The sequence below is a fragment of the Bos indicus x Bos taurus genome, chromosome 1 (genome assembly GCF_003369695.1).
Source record: "Bos indicus x Bos taurus breed Angus x Brahman F1 hybrid chromosome 1, Bos_hybrid_MaternalHap_v2.0, whole genome shotgun sequence".
Classification (NCBI taxonomy): Eukaryota; Metazoa; Chordata; class Mammalia; order Artiodactyla; family Bovidae; genus Bos; species Bos indicus x Bos taurus.
The window spans coordinates 131,593,687-131,607,920 of record NC_040076.1 but is presented as its reverse complement, the minus strand read 5'-3'; the positions used below and the strand labels follow the sequence as shown (position 1 = coordinate 131,607,920).

The 14,234-nt window shown below is 46.8% G+C and overlaps 1 protein-coding gene across 1 annotated transcript in view; it reads left to right on the top strand.

Annotated features, from left to right (window-relative positions):
* Nucleotides 1-13,110, top strand: part of IL20RB (interleukin 20 receptor subunit beta) — a 40,837-nt gene extending 27,727 nt beyond the window's left edge. Inside the window, exons 6-7 of the mRNA XM_027545392.1 lie at nucleotides 2,600-2,742; nucleotides 11,243-13,110. Coding sequence (XP_027401193.1) covers nucleotides 2,600-2,742; nucleotides 11,243-11,350 — 251 coding nt within the window. The 3' untranslated portion in view covers nucleotides 11,351-13,110. The remainder of the gene's footprint in view (nucleotides 1-2,599; nucleotides 2,743-11,242) is intronic.
* The last annotated feature ends 1,124 nt before the right edge of the window (nucleotides 13,111-14,234 follow it).

Genomic DNA, 14,234 nt, shown 5'->3' with positions numbered 1-14,234 from the left:
CAGTCGTGTCTGACTCTTTTGTGAGCCCATGGACTATAGCCGGCCAGACTCCTCTGTCCCTGGAATTTTCCAGGCAAGAATCCTGGAGTGGGTTGCCATTTCGTCCTCCAGGTGATCCTCCTGATCCAAGTTTTCCATTCTCCCCACACCATTGAGGAGGTTTCCTTTGGCAAGTGTGGTGTTTAATTTTGCAATCATCGTGTGAGGCCAGAACTCACCAGCACAGCTGGGACTGTACTGTGCTTACTGCTCCGCACCACCCGTGCCGTCACTTGGTATTGCTGTTGTGAACGTCTGTTCACGTCAGCACCTATGGATCTACCTCGTTTTAAAGATGCATAACAAGCCGCTGTGTGGATGTGTCACAATACGTGTAACAGAACCCTGCAACTAGGTGTATTCTGTGCTCCCCAGTGTTTTGTGACTGCCACCCATGCTGCAGTGGACACGCCTGTGCATATTATGTGTCCTAATTCTCAAGGAGATGCAACCAGTCCACTCTAAAGGAGATCAGCCCTGGGTGTTCTTTGGAAGGAATGATGCTAAAGCTGAAACTGCAGTACTTTGGCCACCTTGTGCGAAGAGTTGACTCATTGGAAAAGACTCTGGTGCTGGGAGGGATTGGGGGCAGGAGGAGAAGGGGACGACAGAGGATGGGATGGCTGGATGGCATCACTGACTCAATGGACATGAGTTTGAGTGAACTCTGGGAGTTGGTGATGGACATGGAAGCCTGGCGTGCTGTGATTCATGGGGTCGCAAAGAGTCGGACACGACTGAGCGACTGAACTGAACTGAACTGAATTCTCATTTTAATAGCTAACCTCCTGACCTGCCATGCTGATATTTGATGATGTAGTAAATCATCCTCTACTTGGGGATATTTAGGTCATTTCCATCTGCTTTTTAAAGAAAATTATTTAGTTTTTGTCTGTGCTGGGTCTTCCTTGCTGCATGTGGGATTTCTCTAGTTGCGCCAAGCAGGGGCTGTGCTCTACGTGCGGTGCTCAGGCTTCTCATTGCAGTGGCTTCTCTTGTTGCAGAGCATGGGGTCTCAGTAGTTGCGGCTTGTGGGCTCTAGAGCACAGGCTCAGTAGCTGTGGCACATGGGCTTAATGGTTCAGTGTCATATAGGATCTTCCCAGACCAGGGATCAAACCCATGTCCCCTGCATTGGCAGGTGGATTCCTAACCACTGGCCTACTCCTGGAAGTACCCATTTCCATCTGCTTTTGAAGATGATGTTCATTTTCACTGATTCATTCATTCATTCAGTGAATAATTACTGAGCACTGTCACTGGGATATAGCAGACAAGTCCCTGCCCTCACTGAGCTTACCTTCTAGTTGAGTAGACAGACAAGTAAGCAAATGCAATGGTTTCCCGTCGTGGCTCGTGCTATGAGGGAATGCACCAGAACATGCTGGGGTGGAGGGAGGTGCAGGTGTGCTGCTGTGGGCTCTGCGGACAGCTGGTTATGAAGCTGAGGCTCTAATCTAGACGTTGCTGTGAATTGCTTTATGTGTATGTTTTGTCCTCTTTGGAGTTATTCTTGGGAATCTACTCAGAGGAGGGGATGAAAGAGTCTGAACATTTGTGTGTCTCCTGATGCGTGCTGTGTGCTCAGTCACTCAGTCGTGTTTGACTCTTTTGCAACCCCGTGGACTATACCCCACCAGGCTCCTCTTTTCATGGGGTTTTCTAGGCAAGAATACTGGAGTGGGCTGCCATTTCCTTCTCCAGGGGGTCTTCCTGACCCACGGATTGAACCCACGTCCCCTGCATTGGCAGGCAGAATCTACCACGGAGCCTCCTGGGAAGCCCCGTCTCTTGATGTGTGCTGCCAAATAGTTTCCAAAAGCACTGAGGAGACCCTCCCAGCTTCTCTGCAGCTGCATCAGCTGTGCCACCCTTCACACTGTGGGTGAGCAGCCCAGCTCAGAGGGGCTACACGAACAGGATGGAGAGATGGGGAAATAACCCATCCCCCACTTCCACATCTCCAGATGCTCAGACTTGGCACTCTCTGATACATCACTTAGTAGCATTTGGAGCATGGCCCTCCCTGTGTGACCTGGGGTAAGTCACTTAACCATCGCCAGGACTTAATACATCAGAGTTATTATGTGACTGTGTTCTGAATTCAATATTTTCCTCCGTAATACAGATCAACGCCAAGAGAAAATTGTGAAGCACACTTTGTTTTCAGTTACCGCCCAGCTCCCTTCTGGGCTGTGCTCTTGGGCACCGCCCCCTCATCCTGCCTGGGGGCCTGGCTCTCTGCCTTCCTTCTGGCAGTGGTGCCAAGGTGTGTGCAAACACAGCTAGTGCTTAATGCACGAGGCTCCTCCCTTTTCCTTCCCAAGAAAAAGACTGTAATCTTCCTTGGCTTTCTGGAAACCAATCTGGATTCTAGAAAAACGATTGAATGGTGGTCACTCTTGTCCCTGGGGCATATGTCAGATCTCAGGGTGCCGGAGTCTGCTCTCTTGATCCGTCTGCAGAGCCAATCCCGGGAAGGCCAGGGAGGCCCAGGACTGGTAAGTGAGTTGGTCTTCAGGGCTGTCTCCTAAGCCGGTTTCTGTCTTTCTGTTTTCAGGAGAGGCCCTGCCTCTGGCGCTGGCCCTGTTTGCCTTCGTGGGCTTCATGCTGATCCTGGTGGTGGCGCTGCTCTCCGTCTGGAAGATGGGCCGGCTGCTCCGGCACTCCTGCTGCCCCGTGGTGATGCTCCCCGACACCTTGGTAACTACTCTTCTTCCTTTCAGTGTGATGCGCTGTCCAGATGTCATCTGGGCCTGAGCAGGGCATGGACCTCCGCTTCGTGGGTTTACAAGCATTTGCACCAAGAAGGGAGAAGGACCTCCCTTCTAATCAGCGGGGCTGGGAGACCACCCTTCTGGGTGGAGGTTGGCCTCCCCCAGGCTCCCATCAGGCCTCTGCTGCTTGCCCCTAGGGCCTGGCACAGCCAAGGCAGCAGGTGTGAAGCCCAGCCCAGGAGCTCGGCATTCCAGGAATCATGCACAGTCTTACCCTGAGGACTGGCATGCCAGGCCTTCTTTGCCCCCTCCCATCATTGTAACAGCAGCTACATCCAGAAACATGTTCCAACACAACAGAGTCAATTCATACACCAAGAGTATCCTGGGTTCTTGGGGTGAGGCGCACGTGTGTGAGTGTGGGGCATGTGGACAGTGCTTCACCTTTGGCTGGGGCAGGGGAACTATCCGCACCTGCCCAGTGACTACCCAAGGTGAAGGGTCCCCACAGCTCACAAGCCAGGAGGACCCTGGGCCATCGATCTGAGTCTCCCAGTTGGGGCAGGCCCTGTGTGCTTTGCAGGGGTGGGGGAAATGCAAAGCAGGCCTCCAGAGCTCCCTCCGTGTTGCATCTGTACAGAACTTCAGGAGTACAAGGAAAGCCCTCAAATGACAAGCGCTCCTAGGAATCCTAATGCATTCTGTTCTTGTTGCTGTTCAGTCTCTAAGTCATTTCCAACGCTTTGCCACCCCATGGATTGCAGCATGCCAGGCTCCTCTGTCCTCCGCTATCTCCTGGATTTTGCTCAAATTCATGTCCATTGAATCAGTAATGCTATCTAATCGTTTCATCCTCTTTTTAAAATTTTTTTTACTTTACAATATTGTATTGGTTTTGCCATACATCAACATGAATCCACCACGGGTGTACACGTGTTCCGCATCCTGAACCCCCCTCCCACCTCCCTCCCCATACCATCCCTCTGGGTCATCCCAGTGCACCAGCCCCAAGCTTCCTATATCCTGCATTGAACCTGGACCGGCGATTTGTTTCTTATATGATATTATACATGTTTTAATGCCATTCTCCCAAATCATCCCCCCTCCCCTCCCACAGAGTCAAAAGACTGTTCTATACATCTGTGTCTCTTTTGCTGTCTCGCATACAGGGTTGTTTTTCCAGCTTTCTAAATTCCATATATATGCATTAGTATACTGTATTGGTGTTTTTCTTTCTGGCTTACTGCACTCTGTATAATAGGCTCCAGTTTCATCCACCTCATCAGAACTGATTCAAATGTATTCTTTTTAATGGCTGAATAATACTCCATTGTGTATATGTACCACAGCTTTCTTTATCCATTCATCTGCTGATGGACATCTAGGTTGCTTCCATGTCCTGGCTATTATAAACAGTGCTGCGATGAACATTGGGGTACACATGTCTCTTTCAATTCTGGTTTCCTCAGTGTGTATGCCCAGCAGTAGGATTGCTGGGTCGTATGGCAGTTCTATTTCCAGTTTTTTAAGGAATCTCCACACTGTTCTCCATAGTGGCTGTACTAGTTTACATTCCCACCAGCAGTGTAAGAGGGTTCCCTTTTCTCCACATCCTCTCCAGCATTTATTGCTTTTAGGCTTTTGGATCGCAGCCATTCTGACTGGTGTGAAATGGTACCTCATTGTGGTTTTGATTTGCATTTCTCTGATAATGAGTGATGTTGAGCATCTTTTCATGTGTTTGTTAGCCATCTGTATGTCTTCTTTGGAGAAATGTCTGTTTAGTTCTTTGGCCCATTTTTTGATTGGGTCGTTTATTTTTCTGGAATTGAGCTGCAGGAGTTGCATTTCATCCTCTGCCACCTTCGCCTTCTGCCTTCAATCTTTCCCAGCATCAGGGTCTTTTCCAATGAGTCGGCTCTTCACACTAGGTGACCAAAGTATTGGAGTTTCAGCTTCTGCATCAGTCCTTCCAATGAATATTCAGGGTTGATTTCCTTTAGGATTGACTGATTTGATCTCCTTTCAGTCCAGGGGACTCTCAACCTTCTGGGAAAATCCAAACAACTGAGATGAGACCAGAGACAAGAGATTCTGTGAGAGGATGTCCACTTGGGTCCATGGAAGATAAATGCCATGATCCTTGACCCCCTTTTGCTCCTCTGTTCTCCTTACCATCCCTCCTACATCATTCCAGTGTCTTCTACATGCATTCCTTTCCATAAGGCTTTTAATTTCTATTCTGTTTTCCCCCAGATTTTAACGTGGACAATTTCTCTGAGTATATGCATTTCCTGCAGTGCTGTGTGAGAAATAGATCGCTAGTGTCCATCAAACCCCAAACAAGTTCTGGAGCTGCACACCTCCACTGACATCTCTCCTCATCCTCAGCTTTGACTTTAGTACAGGCTAGCTGCACTTCGGGAGAAGCCAATGGCAACCCACTCCAGTACTCTTGCCTGGAAAATCCCATAGATGGAGCAGCCTGGTAGGCTGCAGTCCATGGGGTCGCTAGGAGTTGGACACTACTGAGTGACTTCACTTTCACTTTTCACTTTCATGCATTAGAGAAGGAAATGGCAACCTACTCCAGTATTCTTGCCTGGAGAATCCCAGGGATAGGTGAGCCTGGTGGGCTGCCATCTATGGGGTCGCACAGAGTCGGACATGACTGAAGCAGCTTAGTAGCAGCAGCAGCAGAAGCTGCATTTCAGCATTGGCCTTAGTCATAGATAATCCTCCAAACTATTAAAAAGCAGCTTCCAGCCAACCTTGCAAAATCCATGCATCTTTCCAATTAAACCATGGAAAATTACCAAGTGGAAATCCTTGAGAGTCTTCAACAAGTCCTATTGAGCTTGTAAGTGTTTTAACTCTTTGGATTAAACATTTCATGTCTACATCTGTAATTTTATACTTGGTGATGGTTGCACTTTGAAATATACCATTAAGAATGCCTTTCCATTCAACTTTATATCACCAAGGAACAGTCTAAAGCAAAAATATATATGCAAGGAGAATTATATTAAGACTGCTTGGTGTGTGTTCCCTATTTTAAAATATAATGTGTTTTCCTTGTCTTTTATCCATAATTGCGTCATGGAGATGGAGGCTTTGGTGCTAAAGGTCTTAGTTTCCTTCTGTGACTCACTTTATTCTTTGTCTTCTTGCTGTCACATTCCACTGTAAATGTGGGGAGCAAACATCAAGATGGCCCCAAGTTCAGTTCAGTTCAGTCACTCAGTTGTGTCTGACTCTTTGCGAACCCATGAATTGTAGCACGCCAGGCCTCCCTGTCCATCACCAACTCTCAGAGTTCACTCAAACTCATGTCCATCGAGTTGGTGATGCCATCCAGCCATCTCATCCTCTGTCGTTCCCTTCTCTTCCTGCCCCCAATCCCTCCCAGCATCAGAGTCTTTTCCAATGAGTCAACTCTTCGCACGAGGTGGCCAAAGTACTGGAGTTTCAGCTTTAGCATCATTCCTTCCAAAGAAATCCCAGGGCTGATCTCCTTCAGAATGGACTGGTTGGATCTCCTTGCAGTCCAAGGGACTCTCAAGAGTCTTCTCCAACACCACAGTTCAAAAGCATCAATTCTTCGGCGCTCAGCTTTCTTCACAGTCCAACTCTCATATCCATACATGACCATTGGAAAAACCATAGCTTTAACTAGACGGACCTTTGTTGGCAAAGTAATGTCTCTGCTTTTGAATATGCTATCTAGGTTGGTCATAACTTTCCTTCCAAGGAGTAAGCATCTTTTAATTTCATGGCTGCAGTCACCATCTGCAGTGATTTTGGAGCCCCAAAAAATAAAGTCTGACACTGTTTCCACTGTTTCCCCCTCTATTTGCCATGAAGTGATGGGACCGGATGCCATGATCTTAGTTTTCTGAATGTTGAGCTTTAAGCCAACTTTTTCACTCTCCACTTTCACTTTCATCAAGAGGCTTTTGAGTTAGTCATCTCCAAATTGAGATATGCATCAATGGACTACCCCAAGTCTGACTTTGTGTGCTTCATAGAAAGTGGAGTCTGTGAACAGAAACAGACTCAGAGACTCAAAGAATGAACTTATGGTTTCCAGGGGGACGTGATACTTAGGGAGTTTGGGATGGACAGGTACTCACTGCTATATTTAAAATGGATAACTGCCAAGGACCTACTGTGTAGCACATGGAACTCTACTGAATGTTATGTGGCAGCCTGAATAAGAGGGGAGTTTGGGGGAGAACGGACAAATGTATATGTATGGCTGAGTTCCTTTGCTGTCCACCGGAAGCTATCACAACATTGTTAATTGGCTAAAAGTCACTTCAGTCATGTACGACTCTTTGTGACCCTATAGCCCGCCAGGCTCCTGTGTCCATGAGATTCTCCAGGCATGAATAATAATCGAACGGTTCTATGAAGACCTACAAGACCTTTTAGAACTAACACCCAAAAAAGATGTCCTTTTCATTATAGGGACTGGAATGCAAAAGTAGGAAGTCAAGAAACACCTGGAGTAACAGGCAAATTTGGCCTTGGAATACGGAGTGAAGCAGGTCAAAGACTAATAGAGTTTTGCCAAGAAAATGCACTGGTCATAACAAACACCCTCTTCCAACAACACAAGAGAAGACTCTATACATGGACATCACCAGATGGTCAACACCAAAATCAGATTGATTATATTCTTTGCAGCCAAAGATGGAGAAGCTCTATACAGACAGCAAAAACAAGACCAGGAGCTGACTGTGGCTCAGACCATGAACTCCTTATCACCAAATTCAGACTTCAATTGAAGAAAGTAGGGAAAACCACTAGACCATTCAGGTATGACCTAAATCAAATCCCTTATGATTATACAGTAGAAGTGAGAAATAGATTTAAGGGCCTAGATCTGATAGATAGAGTGCCTGATGAACTATGGAATGAGGTTCATGACATTGTACAGGAGACAGGGATCAAGACCATCCCCATGGAAAAGAAATGGAAAAAAGCAAAATGGCTGTCTGGGGAGGCCTTACAAATAGCTGTGAAAAGAAGAGAAGCAAAAAACAAAGGAGAAAAGGAAAGATATAAACATCTGAATGCAGAGTTCCAAAGAATAGCAAGAAGAGATAAGAAAGCCTTCTTCAGCGATCAATGCAAAGAAATAGAGGAAAACAACAGAATGGGAAAGACTAGGGATCTCTTCAAGAAAATCAGAGATACCAAAGGAACATTTCATGCAAAGATGGGCTTGATAAAGGACAGAAATGGTACGGACCTAACAGAAGCAGAAGATATTAAGAAGAGATGGCAAGAATACACAGAAGAACTGTAGAAAAAAGATCTTCACAACCCAGATAATCACAATGGTGTGATCACTGACCTAGAGCCAGACATCCTGGAATGTGAAATCAAGTGGGCCTTAGAAAGCATCACTACGAACAAAGCTAGTGGAGGTGATGGAATTCCAGTGGAGCTATTCCAAATCCTGAAAGATGATGCTGTGAAAGTGCTGCACTCAATATGCCAGCAAATTTGGACAACTCAGCAGTGGCCACAGGACTGGAAAAGGTCAGTTTTCATTCCAATCCCAAAGAAAAGCAATGCCAAAGAATGCTCAAACTACCACACAATTGCACTCATCTCACATGCTAGTAAATAATGTTCAAAATTCTCCAAGCCATGCTTCAGCAATACATGAACCGTGAACTTCCAGATGTTCAAGCTGGTTTTAGAAAAGGCAGAGGAACCAGAGACCAAATTGCCAACATCCACTGGATCATGAAAAAAGGAAGAGAGTTCCAGAAAAACATCTATTTCTGCTTTATTGACTATGCCAAAGCCTTTGACTGCGTGGATCACAATAAACTGTGGAAAATCCTGAAAGAGATGGGAATACCAGACCACCTGACCTGCCTCTTGAGAAATTTGTATGCAGGTCAGGAAGCAACAGTTAGAACTGGACATGGAACAACAGACTGGTTCCAAATAGGAAAAGGAGTACATCAAGGCTGTATATTGTCACCCTGTTTATTTAACTTATGTGCAGAGTACATCATGAGAAATGCTGGGCTGGAAGAAGCACAAGCTGGAATCAAGATTGCCAGGAGAAATATCAATAACCTCAGATATGCAGATGACACCACCCATATGGCAGAAAGTGAAGAGGAACTAAAAAGCCTCTTTGTGAAGGTGAAAGAGGAGAGTGAAAAAGTTGGCTTAAAGCTCAACATTCAGAAAACGAAGACCATGGCATCTGGTCCCATCACTTCATGGGAAATAGAGGGGGAAACAGTGGAAACAGTGTCAGACTTTATTTTTTTGGGCTCCAAAATCACTGCAGATGGTGATGGTGACTGTAGCCATGAAATTAAAAGATGCTTCCTCCTTTGAAGAAAAGTTATGACCAACCTAGATAGTATATTGAAAAGCAGAGACATTACTTTGCCAACAAAGGTCCGTCTAGTTAAGGCTATGGTTTTTCCAATGGTCATATATGGATATGAGAGTTGGACTGTGAAGAAAGCTGAGCGCCAAAGAATTGATGCCTTTGAACTGTGGTGTTGGAGAAGACTCTTGAGAGTCCCTTGGACTGCAAGGAGATCCAACCAGTCCATTCTGAAGGAGATCAGCCCTGGGATTTCTTTGGAAGGAATGATGCTAAAGCTGAAACTCCAGTACTTTGGCCACCTCGTGCGAAGGGTTGACTCATTGGAAAAGGCTCTGATGCTGGGAGGGATTGGGGGCAGGAGGAGAAGGGGACGACAGAGGATGAGATGGCTGAATGGCATCACTGACTCGATGGACGTGAGTCTGAGTGAACTCTGGGAGTTGGTGATGGACAGGGAGGCCTGGTGTGCTGCGATTCATGGGGTTGCAAAGAGTCGGACACGACGGAGCGACTGAACTGACTGATAAAATACACAATAGATTTTGAAGGTAGTACAAGGAGAGTGTAAAATAGTTTATTAATATTTTATATTGATTATATATTGAAATAGCATTAAAAAATAAAGTATATTATTAAAATTAATTTTACCTATTTCTTCTTAGTTTATAAAATGTGCTACTAGAGGATTTTTAATTGCACAGGTAGCTCCCAGCACATTTCCGTTGGACAGCGCTGCTGTAGAGTTTAAGAAACAATCAGGTATAAGCACTGCAGGTGTAGGTAGCCAGCATCCTGAGAATGAGTGGACCATCAGTGTGAACTGATGGCGGGCTCCACACTGACATCCTGTTTGGTGAGCCCTGCTTGTACACTGTCCTGCCCATTATTTGCCGAGCCCTGAAGCCACTTCTTTGCAAACAAGATCCAGAGCAACTCTCTTGATGAAGCTGTTGTCTCCTGGGCACTGGGGTGGAGGAAATCATTGGTGCCCACCTGTCTGTGCCCATGTGCCACTCTTCAGAGTAATGATGAGCAGAGCTTCAGGAGAAGCTGTTTAAGAGTCAAGTGAGTCTGTTGGAAGTGACTGAGTTAGCAACAGTGGAGGGAGTTACCCTGAAAGGAAGATACCTGCATTTTTACCATCAGTTATGATGATGTAGGAAATGGCACCCCACTCCAGTACTTTTGCCTGGAAAATTCCATGGATAGGGGAACCTTGTAGGCTGCAGTCCATGGGGTCGCGAAGAGTGGGACACAACTGAGTGACTTCACTTTCACTTTTCACTTTCATGCATTGGAGAAGGAAATGGCAACCCACTCCAGGGTTCCTGTCTGGAGAATCCCAGGGATGGGGGAGCCTGGTGGGGTGCCGTCTATGGGGTCACACAGAATCAGACACAATTGAAGCGACTTAGCAACAGCAGCAGCATGATGATGTATTGGGGTCACTGGGAGAAGATGGCAAGAAAGTGAAATACTAGTAGGAAGGGACTTTTGTTTATGGAGCACCATCCTTGGAGCGGACACCCTGCTGGTGCTGTTTGTAGAGCGCCTTGGACGAGGTCACTATTCTCAGAGCTCTCTGGTGGAAGAAGGCTAGATTTTTGGAACCAGCACTACATGCTGGACTTTTGTGGGGCAGTGTCCCTGAGGAGGCAGGGCCCCAAGAGATCCACTGGTCAGTGACCTGGGAGATGATCTCAGTAAAATGGCAAGCCCATGCTCTAGGGGTTAGAATTGTCTTTTTTTGTTTGTTTGTTTTTAAGTTTATTTATTTGACTGCATTGGGTCTTGGTTGCAGTACGTGGGATCTTTGTTGTGGCTCAGAGACTCACTAATTGCGGCTCATTCCAGAGTGTGTGGGTTCAGTAGTTGTGAGGCATGGGTTTAGTGGCTCTGAGGCACATGAAATCTTACTTCCCTGATCAGGGACTGAACCTAAGTCCCCTGCATTGGAAGGCAGATTCTTAACAACTGGACCACTAGGGAAGTCTCTTTGGGCTTTTTTTGCTGCTAGAAAATTAATGAGTCAAATAGTTGGGATTTTTGATGATACTCTCTTCAACTCTGACTATGACTATTAACCTAATGAATATGAATGAAAATTGTCTTTCAGAAAATAACAAATTCACCCCAGAAGTTAATCAGCTGCAGAAAAGAAGAGGTAGAAGCCTGTGTGACCTCAGGGCTCTCTTCTGAGGAGCTCCTCAAGGCCTGGATCTAGCAGATGAAGCGGAGAAATCTGGGCTGCCGGACGCAGAAACCACGAGGGGAAAGGCCGCGCTTCTTTTCCTTCAAGGACAAAAGAGAAGAGAAGAGCCTGCCATGTCCACGTCTAGAAGCGGCTGTCAGAGGCAGGGTGGTATGGCTGATGGAGTGCGAAGAGGGGGTCAGGGGATGTGACCTCCAACACTCGATCTCTGCCATCTACTAGCAGGATGACTCTGGGGGAAAATGACTTAGTCTCTCTGCTCCTCTGTGCAATGGTTAACTACTTGACCATTAAACTGTATGTGTATATATATATCCATATTATCTCTCTGCCACTTGCAGAGCTGTCAGGAAATTGGCAACATTGTACACTGTGATTAGTTCTGCTTTTCTGAAGAGCAGCAGGTCCATGTGTAACAGGGATGATCAGAGACTACACAAGCAATGGCCACTTTCCTGGAGGAAACTTTGAAGACGAAAGGAAGGGTGGGTACAACGAGGTTGATTTCACTTCAAGCCAAATGCCTGTGCTTGCATGTGGGCTAAGTCACTTCAGTCGTGTCTGACTCTTTGTGACTCTGTAGACTGTAGCCCGCCTGTTCAGAGGTGACTGAATGGCTCAGCCAGCAATAAGATCTGTGGCCTAGAGGGAGACTACAGCCCCACTGAAAATGGGCCTGTGCAGGGTGAATAGGGTGTTCACGCTGAGGACAGCAGCTGAAATGAGTGTGTATGATGAGATGAGACTGCAAAAGGCTGTCGATCGTAAATGTAATGTTTTCTGTGCTCCTTTTTCCTTTGGAGTTGTTACAGTACAGCATGAAAAATAAAAAGAGGTCACCTTGGGGAATTATTTTGGTTTCTTCCAAAACAGTGGTCTTTAGGGTTCGAGTTACATCATCAACCTTGAGTCCAGGCTGCATGAAGGCCACCTTTGGTTAGGATGTAAGCCCAGGTAGGGGATGGAGCAGGGGTAGAGTCGGGGACAGCATCTGGCTGCATGGGGGCTCTGACTGAGGCAAGGTGCTCCTGGCTATTCCTGGGGGCCTCACACTACAGGAAATCCCTTGGGGAACTCTTTTAAGATAGCCCCTCAGGGTGTCCTTAATTTTCCCGGCATGTTCGTCCTGGACCCATGACTGAAGCCTCTTCCTGACCGTCTCGCCCACCAGGTGAGGAAGAGTCAGGGTCAGAGAAGGGATGGAGGGGGAGTCTCTTGCAGGCCGAAGCAATTGTTGGGCAAAGCCTGGGTCTCCCTTCATAGACCCCACCCTTCCCAGCTCTGGAGCCTCTGAGCTGGTTTGTTTCCACCCCCACTTCCTGGGCCCCTTCCAGCCAGCCTTGAGGTGGAGACAATCTAACTGCTTCAGCCAGGTGTTTCCCCTATAAGGCAGAGGCCCCCAGCCCTTTCTCCACCTGGGCAAGGGTTTCCAGGGGCCAGAGGAGAGACTGTCTCTTAAGATGATATCACTGGAGATCTTCTCTTTTGTACCATTTTGTATGCTTCTGCGTTGTTCGATTCTTTTATGAAGAGTATATGTTCATTTTACCTTTGGCCAAACTGGAATCCCACTCCAGTTTGGAATGGCAAATGGCAACCCACTCCAGTACTCTTGCCTGGAAAATCCCATGGATGGATGGAGGAGCCAGCTAGGCTACAGTCCATGGGGTCGCAAAGAGTCAGACACTACTGAGCGACTTCACTTTCACTTTCTTTCTTTCTAAACTGGAATCATATTTTCAGTATGCAGGAATAAAGACTCTACTACTCCACCAGTCATGACCCTCTCCTTCTTATCCCCTGCCCTCCACCCTTGGGCCACAGTTGCCCCGTCACCTATCCAGACCCAGAACTCAGAAATGACCTCTAACTTCCCTCTGCTTGCATCCCTCTCACAGCTAGTTCCCTTGCCCATCCACCTTGCAGGTTTATACAGGTATCCAGACATTTCCCTCAATTATCGTATTGTCCTTCCATGTCCCCAGAATCATTTATGGAAGTCTGACCACGCACCAAACATTTAGCTGGTCCTTGAGAATAGAGGGGCGCCCTCCCCCATAGCTGGCCGTTCCATCTTCCCTGGAATACTGGTATTTTGACTCCCTGGCCTCTCCTCCGATTGATTTACCCCTATCACCCGGATTCTTCAATGAGTGAAAGGGGTGTGATTAGTAACTACAACAGGAATACTGACCATTTCTCACAGTCCTTGATGATGCTCAACGAGCAGACACTCCTGATCCCAGAGTCAAGCACATTTTTCTTAGTCCTGCCTTCAGATGCTGCCAGGGTCCAAGGAACAAAATCCTGGTTCTGTGAGGCTTACCTTTGGATGGTGGGGCCGGGGGGAGGAATAATAATAAAATAATAACAGTATTTTTCATTATTAGGTGAATTATCTAGAATATTGGGAGTGTGTAGGTCCTATGGGAAGATGACAAGATGGAGCAGAAAATGGAGGGGTGGGGTGAGGGCAGATTGCAGCTTCCTCTGAATGAAAATAAATGGAAACAGGAGAACCACAATGCTAGTTAAGTCCTTCCACAGTGTGGGGGACTAAGCATGTGTGTGTGCTAACTCACGTCAGTCGTGTCCTGAAGCGCAGGACACTATGGACTGTAGCCCTCCAGGCTCCTCTGTCCATGGGATTCTCCAGGCAAGAATACTGGAGTGGGTTGCCATGCCCTCCTCCAGGGGAATCTTTCTGACCCAGGAATTACAACCCACATTTCCCACATTGTGGGTGGAATCTTTACTGCTGAGCCACTGGGGAAGCTCAGATTAAGTGTGACTCTAGAGCAAATGCTTTGGCAACAAGTCCTTAAGAGTGTGCAGCCTAAAACAGGAACTTCACTCAGTATTTCTACTGTTTGTACTGATAGTGTATTTTTTTTTT